The sequence below is a fragment of the Ammospiza caudacuta genome, chromosome 30 (genome assembly GCF_027887145.1).
Source record: "Ammospiza caudacuta isolate bAmmCau1 chromosome 30, bAmmCau1.pri, whole genome shotgun sequence".
NCBI classification, from domain to species: domain Eukaryota; kingdom Metazoa; phylum Chordata; class Aves; order Passeriformes; family Passerellidae; genus Ammospiza; species Ammospiza caudacuta.
The window spans coordinates 3431155-3440490 of record NC_080622.1 but is presented as its reverse complement, the minus strand read 5'-3'; the positions used below and the strand labels follow the sequence as shown (position 1 = coordinate 3440490).

Here is a 9336-nt window from a genome sequence, read left to right as displayed (position 1 = left end):
GCTGCGCCCCACGGGGACACCCCCAGCGGCAGAGGCGGGCGGGCAGCGGGGCGTGTGTGTGTCTGTGTGTGTGTGAGGCGTCGCACCGGGCCCCGGCGGCGGCGGCGCCCAGCGAAGATGGCGGTGACCACGCTCAGTGTCCCCCCCCCCACTCCCACGGGCCCCGCCTCACCGGGGCCTCACCGGGGACCGGCCCCGGTCGCGCATGCGCAGAGCGAGCTCCGGGCCCTTCCGCTTCCTGCGCCGTGAGCGGGACCGGGCGGCCCGAGCGGGGCCCGCAGCAGCCCCGGAGCGGCCCCGCCATGGCCATGGCGCTCAAGATGCTGCCCTGCAAGAAGCGCAGAGCGGCGGCGGCAGCGGCGGGGCCGCCGAGCCCCCGGGAGCGCGGGGAGGACGCGGAGCTGCCCGGAGGCTCCGGTGCTGCTGAGGGAGGCGGCTCCGCCCGGCCCGCGGGGAGGGGGCCCGGGGAGGCCTCGCCGAAGAGCGGCAGGAAAGCCCCGGTGAGGGCGGCCCCGAGCCCCGGGCAGGAGCTCCCCGCGGGGCCCGGCAGCCCGGCGGCGGCGGAAGGTACCGGGAGGGGCGGCGGCTTTGCGCCCTGGGATTTTGGGTTTCTTTTGTTTCGGGTTTATTTTCCTAAGGAAGTGTTACAGATTAAAATGAGAATGTTTTATCATCCCTGGAAGTGTCCGAGGCTGGGCTGGACGGTGGAAGCGTCCCTGCCATGACAGGGATGGGATGGGATTTATGTTCCCTCCCCACACGAACCATTCCGTGATTATTTGGGAAAGGGTCCGTGGGTGTTTGTGAGGCCGGAGATGAGGGGACTGGGACGTGTCTGACAGGGAAAGGCTGAGGGAGCTGGGGCTGCTCAGCCTGGAGAGGAGCCCCAGGGAGAGGGACCTCAGCCCTGGGTGTGCCTGAGTGTCTCTGGGTGTTCCTGACTGTCCTCACGTGTCCCTGGGTGTCTCTGAGTGTCCTTGGGTGTCCCTGAATGTCTCTGAGTGTCCGTGGCTCTCCCCAGGTGTCCTGTGTGTGTCCCTGGGTGTCTGAGTGTACCTGAGTTTCCCTGTCTGTCCCCAGGTGTCCCTGTGTCTGTCCCAGTCTGTCCCAGTCCATCCCAGTGAGCAGAGGTCAGAGCAGCCCCAGGCTCTGCTCCAGGCCCAGCAATGGCCCCAGAGCCACGGGCAGGGCCTGAGCCCAGGAGCTGCCCCTGCCCAGGAGGCAGAACTGCTGCCCTGGGCAGTGCCCAGCCCTGAGCAGAGCCCAGAGAGGCTGTGGGGGCTCCGTGCCTGGGGATCCCAGAGGCACCTGGAGCAGCCCTGAGCCCTGGGGTGTCCCTGTTTAGGGACCCCAGACCCACCTGGAGCAGCCCTGAGCCCTGGGGTGTCCCTGTTTAGGTACCCCAGACCCACCTGGAGCAGCCCTGAGCCCTGGGGTGTCCCTGTTTAGGGACCCCAGACCCACCTGGCCCCATCCTGTGCCCTGGGGTGTCCCTGCCCTCACAGGTGGCACAGGTCACCCTCTGTTGTCCCTTCAGACTTGATGGATTCTGTGATTCCCAGTGAGAATCCCCTCTGGTTCTTGTGCTGCTGTGATGGGATCCCTGATTTGACTGAAAGCTGGGTTTGTGGCAGGGAAGGAGCTGGAATGGGGCAATTCTCAGTTTTATGGGCCTGCCCAGACCAGGAGGGGAAGGGTTTGAAGGGTTTGTGTGGGTTCATTAGCCCATGGTGGCCATGAAAATTCATCCCAAATCTGTCTGCCCCTCCTGTGGCGGGAACACTTGTACAAAAGTGTTACAACCACATTTTGGAGAAACCCCCAGGTTCTGGCTCTTGGGGTGGGTTTGATGTATTTGAATGGGAAAATCAATGAGAAATAAATGAAAGATTAATTTGTGAGGTGTAACACCCACTTTGGTGTGTTATCTTTGCTCTGTGCTGGATCTGCCTGCAGCTGGCTGTTCTGTTTGCAGGGAAAATCCCAAAGCTGTACTCAGAGGTGGAAGTGAGCTCTCAGAGGGATCTGGATCCAAGTGAAAACCCTGGGCCAGTGCCAGAATCTCCAGGCAGGAGCTCCCTGCAGCTTTCTGCTGCCAGAAATCCCAGCACCATGAGGCCACCCAAGAACAGCAGAGCAGGTGAGTGCTCCCAGGAGGAAAATTTGGTTTTGGGGCTGTTTTGGATAAATCTGGCTGATACAGCAAGCTCTGGAATTGTGAAGATGGTGAGGGATGTGTAGGTGCAGGGTTTTGTTTTAATTTTCATCTTGTGCTCCATAATTCAGTGCAATTTGCTGGAGTTGATCTCTGCAATTTTTGGCTGCTCAAAATCCTTCAGAGAAAATGGAGATTTTCTTTCTCTGAGCCAGCAAAGCAGGAAAACACTTTTTAAGTCCTGGAAACGAACCCGTTCTTGCTGTGTGGTACCTGGAGTTTATTAAAGGTGCCAAAAGGCTGCTGAGGCCATTTTATAAATCATTCTGGAGGAGGTGGCAGCTGCACGACCTTGATGTGCTCAATTAACTCAGGTCCTGCAGAACTTGAATCCATCATTCAAAAGAATTTCTGGTTCTCGTGGCTGCTTCTGTTTGGGTGGTTTTGCATCAGCTGATGGAAGTTCTGCTGTTTCTTGCAAGAATCTTTGCCAGGAGAATCTTTGCAAAAGTCTTGGAAGGGGAATTTTTGCAAGGAGAGTCCTGCAAGGGGAATCTCTGCAAGGAAAATCTCTGCAAGAAGGGTCTTGCAAGGGGAATCTTTGCAAGGAAAATCTTGAAAGAAGACTTGCAAGGAGAATCTGTGCAAAGAGAACCTTTGCAAGATGGGTCTTGCAAGGAGAAATATCTTTGCAAGGAGAACCTTTGCAAGGAAAATCTTGCAAGACTTGCAAGGGGAATCTCTGCAAGGGGAATCTCTGCAAGGGGAATCTTTTCAGGAAGAGTCTTGCAAGGGGAATCTTTGCAAGAATCTCTGCAAGGAGGGTCTTTGCAAGGGGAATCTTTGCAAGAAGGGTCTTACAAGGAGAACCTGTGCAAGGAGAGCCTTTGCAAGGAAAATCTTGCAAGACTTGCAAGGGGAATCTTTGTAAGGAGGGTCTTGTAAGGAGAATCTGTGCAAAGAGAACCTTTGCGAGATGGGTCTTGCAAGAGGAACCTCTGCAAGGAGAATCTTTGCAAGGGGAACCTTTGCAAGGAAAATCTTGCAAGACTTGCAAGGGGAATCTTTGCAAGAGTCTTGCAAGGACAATCTTTCAAGAATTGCAAGGGGAGTCTTTTCAGGAAGGGTCTTGCAAGGAGAATCTTTGCAAGGATAGTCCTGCAAGAAGAATCTCTGCAAGGAGAATCTCTGCAAGGAGAATCTTGCAAGGGGAATCTTTGCAAGAAGGGTCTTGTAAGGAGAATCTGTGCAAAGAGAATCTTTGCAAGATGGGTCTTGCAAGAGGAACCTTTGCAAGGAGAATTATCTTTGCAAGGGGAGCCTGTGCAAGGAGAACCTTTGCAAGGAAAATCTTGCAAGACTTGCAAGGGGAATCTCTGCAAGGGGAATCTCTGCAAGGGGAATCTTTTCAGGAAGAGTCTTGCAAGGGGAATCTTTCAAGAATTGCAAGGGGAATCTTTTCAGGAAGGGTCTTGCAAGGAGAACCTTTGCAAGGACAATCTTGCAAGGAGAACCTTTCAAGAAGAATCTTTGCAAGGAAAATCTTGCAAGAAGACTTGCAAGGTGAATCTTTGCAAGGAGAATCTTTGCAAGAAGGGTCTTGCAAGAGGAACCTCTGCCAGGAGAATCTTTGCAAGAGCAATCCTGCAAGGAAAACCATCTTTGCAAGGGGAACCTGTGCAAGGAAAATCTTGCAAGACTTGCAAGGGGAATCTTTGCAAGAGTCTTGCAAGGAGAATCTTTCAAGAAGACTTGCAAGGAGAATCTTGCAAGGGGAATCTTTTCAGGAAGGGTCTTGCAAGGAGAATCTTTGCAAGGAAAATCTTGCAAGAAGACTCTTGCAAGGAGAACCTTTGCAAGGAGAACCTTTCAAGAAGAATCTTTGAAGGAAGATCTTGCAAGAAGACTTGCAAGGAGAATCATCTTTGCAAGGAAAATCTTGCAAGACTTGCAAGGGGAACCTTCGCAAGAAGGGTCTTGCAAGGAGAATCTGTGCAAAGAGAATCTCTGCAAGATGGATCTTGCAAGAGGAATCTTTGCAAGGAGAACCTTTGCAAGTGGAATCTTTTCAGGAAGAGTCTTTCAAGGAGAATCTTTGCAAGGAGAATCTTGCAAAGGGAGTCGTTGCAGGAATCTCTGCAAGAAGGGTCTTGCAAGAGGAGTCATCTTTGCAAGGAGAATCATCTTTGCAAGGGGAATCTTTTCAGGAAGGCTCTTCCAAGGAGAACCTTTGCAAGGAGAACCTTTGCAAGGAGAATCTTTGCGAGTTTTTTTGCAGAATTCTATTTTGTGTTTATTTTCAAACTCGTCCTTTTTGGATGCGAAGCAGCCGAGATTTTTAGATTCCATCTCTGCTGGTTTTTCAGAGGAGCAGGACGGGGAGGACGTCGAGAGGAGGAAGAGGAGGAGGAAGGCGAGCAAAAGGAAGAGAGAAGTGAGAAGCCAGGAGGAAGAGGGCTCCTTGTCCTGTGACATCAAACTGGACGAGTCCCTGGACCGCACCCTGGAGGATGGAGCCAAGCAGCACAACCTGACCGTGGTCAACGTCAGGAACATCCTGCACGTGAGTGTGGGGACAGGCAGGGCTGGGGGCTCTGGGGTTCCTCTTTCCTGCTCAGCAGAATTCGTGGTTGGAGTTCTGGATGCTGAGAACGTTAAACTTGCTGTGCTGACAGACCTTGACTGCCAGGAGAGCCGTGCACTCCTTGTCCTTCCTCTTTGTCCTTCCTCTTTGTCCTTCCTCCTTGTCCTTCCTCCTTGTCCTTCCTCCTTGTCCTTCCTCCTTGTCCTTCCTCCTTGTCCTTCCTCCTTGTCTCTCCTCTTTGTTCTATTCCTTGTTTCCTCTCCTGGGTTCCTCTCCTTGGTTCCCCTCCTTGTTCCCCCTGCTTGTTCTTCTCCTTGGTTCCCGTCTTTGTTCTCATTGTTTTTCCTCCTTGGTTTCTCCTCCTTGGTTCCTCCTCCTTGGTTTCTCCTCCTTGGTTTCCCCTCCTTGGTTTCCCCTCCTTGGTTTCTCCTCCTTGGTTTCTCCTCCTTGGTTCCCCTCTTTGTTCCCATTGTTTCCTCCTCCTTGGTTCCTCCTCCTTGGTTCCTCCTCCTTGGTTTCTCCTCCTTGTTTCTTCCTCCTTGCTTTCCCTTCCTCGTTTCTTCACCTTGGTTTCCCCTCCTTGTTTCTTCCTCCTTGGTTTCTCCTCCTTGGTTTCCCCTCCTTGTTCCCATTGTATTTCCTCCTTGGTTTCTCCTCCTTGGTTCCCCTCTTTGCTCCCATTGTTTCTCCTCCTTGGTTTCTCCTCCTTGGTTCCCCTCCTTGGTTTCCCCTCCTTGGTTTCTCCTCCTTGGTTCCCGTCTTTGTTCCCATTGTTTCTTCCTCCTCAGTTTCTCCTCCTCGGTTTCTCCTCCTTGGTTTCTCCTCCTTGGTTTCTCCTCCTTGGTTTCTCCTCCTTGGTTTCTCCTCCTTGGTTCTTCCTCCTTGGTTTCTCCTCCTTGGTTCCTCCTCCTTGGTTCCTCCTCCTTGGTTCCTCCTCCTTGGTTTCTCCTCCTTGGTTTCTCCTCCTCGTTTCCCCTCCTCGTTTCTCCTCCTTGTTTCCCTCCTGCCTTCCCCTATTTCTCCCAAATTTTCTGCAGTGTCGTACTGAAATGTTTTAAAGACTGAATATTATTCCACACTTTCTCCAGAGATTTACATATTCCACATTTTCTCCAGAGATTTGGGAGCCTGTGAGTGCTTAAAAATTGAAGTTTAATCCAGATTTAGTTGTAGCACTCCTCCTGTGACTGGGACCAGCACATTTTACTCATTCCACGACATGACTGATAACTGATATCAGACAAACTGCTGTGGGCTTTTGTTTTGATTATTTTATTTCTCTCTGTTGGGAATTTATTCTGGCGAGCATTCACAGAGAATGTAGTGCAAAGATTTTAATCTCTGCTGTGATTTGAATTTTAAATTCATTCATTTATTTAAATTTTTTTTGAAACATCCTGGTTTTGTGTGTTCCTTTAGGAAGTGATCACCAACGAGCACGTGGTGGCCATGGTGAAAGCAGCCATCAGTGAGACAGAAGATATTCCTTTGTTTGTAAGTAAAAAACTCTTGCTCAATTTATTTTATTTTTGTTCCAAATTACCCAAGGCCTTCCTGGCCTTTAATGGGATGTGGGGAGAAGAGGTAGAACAAAAAAACTCATTTACCTGGTATAATAATTATAATAATTAGGTTTCATTATCAGATTTACCACCTGGATGAAGTGAGTGTAAATTATAAAACAGAAATAGGAGGAGTTAGTTTTGAGGTTATTTTTGAGGTCAGTTTTGAGTAAATTTTGAGTAAATTTTGAGTTATTGGTGAGTTATTAGTGAATTATTGGTGAGTTATTGGTGAGTTAGTTTTGAGGTTAGTTTGGAGTTAGTTTTGAGTTAATTTGGAGTTAATTTAGAGTTAGTTTTGAGGTTATTTTTGAGGTTAGTTTGGAGTTAATTTTGAGGTTAGTTTTGAGTTATTGGTGAGTTATTGGTGAGTTATTGGTGAGTTATTGGTGAGTTATTGGTGAGTTATTGGTGAGTTATTGGTGAGTTAGTTTTGAGGTTATTTTTGAGGTTAGTTTTGAGTTAGAGGTTAGTTTAGAGTTGATTTAGAGTTGATTTAGAGTTGATTTAGAGTTGATTTAGAGTTGATTTTGAGTTGATTTTGAGTTGATTTGAGTTGATTTGAGTTGATTTCGAGTTAATTTCGAGTTAATTTTGAGTTATTGGTGAGTTATTGGTGAGTTATTGGTGAGTTATTGGTGAGTTATTGGTGAGTTATTGGTGAGTTAGTTTGGAGGTTAGTTTGGAGTTATTGGTGAGTTATTGGTGAGTTATTGGTGAGTTATTGGTGAGTTATTGGTGAGTTATTGGTGAGTTATTGGTGAGTTATTGGTGAGTTAGTTTGGAGGTTAGTTTGGAGTTATTGGTGAGTTATTGGTGAGTTATTGGTGAGTTATTGGTGAGTTATTGGTGAGTTATTGGTGAGTTATTGGTGAGTTATTGGTGAGTTATTGGTGAGTTAGTTAGGAGTTAATTTTGAGTTAATTTTGAGTTAGTTTTGAGGTTAATGGTGCGTTAATGGTGCGTTAATGATGCGTTAATGATGCGTTATTGGTGAGTGAATGGTGCGTTATTGGTGAGTTAATGGTGAGTTAGTTTTGAGGTTATTTTTGAGGTTCATTTTGAGTTATGGGTGAGTTATATTGTCTGAAAGGGAATTAATTTAAAGGTAATGAATTTAAAAAAAGAGAAAATCTTCATTGTAAGCTGTACTTTACTCATAGTAAATTTACTTATAATAACTTTACTCACAGTGATTTTACTCACAGTAAAGAGTTGCTGGGAAAACCCTGTCCTTAAGGAAAGGATTGAATTTGTTCCTGTTTTGTTTTCACCTCTCAGGAGCCCAAAATGACTCGTTCCAAGCTGAAGGAAGTGGTGGAGAAAGGAGGGGTGAGTAAATCTCTGCTCCATCTCTGCTCTGTGTGCCTGCAGCTGGGGCAGGGAGGAGCAGATTCTTCCCTAGAGGAAAAATTCCAGAATTCCAAGAAAGTTTGGGTGGGTTTTTGGGGTGTCTGTGCAGGGATTGATGATTTTTACCAATGCTCCTCTTAGAGGGTCACACACCAAAATCACTGAGAGAGCAACAGGAGCATCAATGTGCTTTGAGTCTTGGAGTGAAAAGAATCCATTCAAACAATTAAATGATCAATTAAATGATTAATTAGAGCTGGGCAGCACAGAGCCAGGCCAGGCTTGGCAAGGGCAGTGAATTCCCAGTGCCCATCCTGGATACATTTCCTGGAGATCAAATGGGAGATTTGAAGGTTTTGTTTGAGCTCAGCAGCTCCATCTCTGCTCTGTGTGCCTGCAGCTGGGGCAGGGAGGAGCAGATTCTTCCCTAGAGGAAAAATTCCAGAATTCCCAGAAAGTTTGGGTGGGTTTTTGGGGTGTCTGTGCAGGGATTGATGATTTTTATCAATGCTCCCCTAGAGGGTCACACACCAAAATCACTGAGAGAGCAACAGGAGCATCAATGTGCTTTGAGTCTTGGAGTGAAAAGAACCAATTAAAACAATTAAATGATCAATTCAAACAATTAAATGATCAATTAAAACAATTAAATGATCATTTAACTCAATGAAATGATCAATTAAATCAATTAAATGATTAATTTGGGCTGGGCAGCACAGAGCCAGGCCAGGCTTGGCAAGGGCAGTGAATTCCCAGTGCCCATCCTGAATTCACTCCCAGGGCAGATTTGAAGATTTTGTTTGGCTCAGGAGCTCCTCAGCTCGGTGACAGAGCCCCTGTGACACAGCCCAGGTGTTTTTGCTGTCCCCAGGTGATTCCCACATGGAATATTTCTCCAATTAAGAAGGCAAACGAGGTGAAGGTGAGTGAATTATGGCTGGGGAAGGGCAGATCACACTGCAGCTTCCTGCTGAGGCTGAGATTTTGTGGAGGGCTGGAGCAGACTTGTGTGCTAAAATATAAAATAATCTCTGAGCTGCTCATGCCGTTTCCATCACATAAATTCTAAATTATTTGTGTTTTTGTTGCACCTTGGCTTTCCTTTACCAATCTTTCAGTAATTGCTTTCTTCAGCATTTCCTTTCTGAGCCTCAGGGTGTTTCCTCAATTTTAAATATTTGATCTGATTGTGAACTCCTCTGCTGTTAAGAGTGTTCACCCTCTTTCTCTTTTGTACTAAAATAATTTCTGAGCTGCTCATGCCATTTCCATCATATAAATTCTAAATTAGTTGTGCCTAAATTATTTGTTCCTGCACTTTGGCTTTCCTTTGCCAATCTTTCAGTAATTTATTTCTTTGCTTTCTTCAGCATTTCCTTTCTGAGCTTCAGGGTGTTTCCTAAATTTTAAATATTTGCTGTTATTGTGAACTCCTCCTCCTCCTCCTGCCTTTTTCTCTTGTGTACTAAAATAATTTCTGAGCTGCTCATGCAGTTTCCATCACATAAATTCTAAATTATTTGTGTTTTTGTTGCACCTTGACTTTCCTTTACCAACCTTCCAGGAATTTATTTCTTTGCTTTCTTCAGCATTTCCTTTCTGAGCTTCAGGGTGTTTCTTCAATTTTAAATATTTGATCTGATTGTGAACTCCTCTTCCTCCTCCTCCTCCTGCTGCTAAGA

At 47.3% G+C, this 9336-nt stretch overlaps 1 protein-coding gene across 1 annotated transcript in view; it reads left to right on the top strand.

The window, feature by feature from the left end:
• Positions 1-302: 302 nt before the first annotated feature.
• The window catches only part of LOC131569673 (GON-4-like protein), a 59237-nt gene continuing 50203 nt past the window's right edge, over positions 303-9336 (top strand). The window contains exons 1-6 of the mRNA XM_058821929.1: positions 303-567; positions 1976-2140; positions 4522-4718; positions 6159-6233; positions 7583-7633; positions 8526-8576. Of these exons, the coding sequence (XP_058677912.1) occupies positions 303-567; positions 1976-2140; positions 4522-4718; positions 6159-6233; positions 7583-7633; positions 8526-8576 (804 nt within the window). The remainder of the gene's footprint in view (positions 568-1975; positions 2141-4521; positions 4719-6158; positions 6234-7582; positions 7634-8525; positions 8577-9336) is intronic.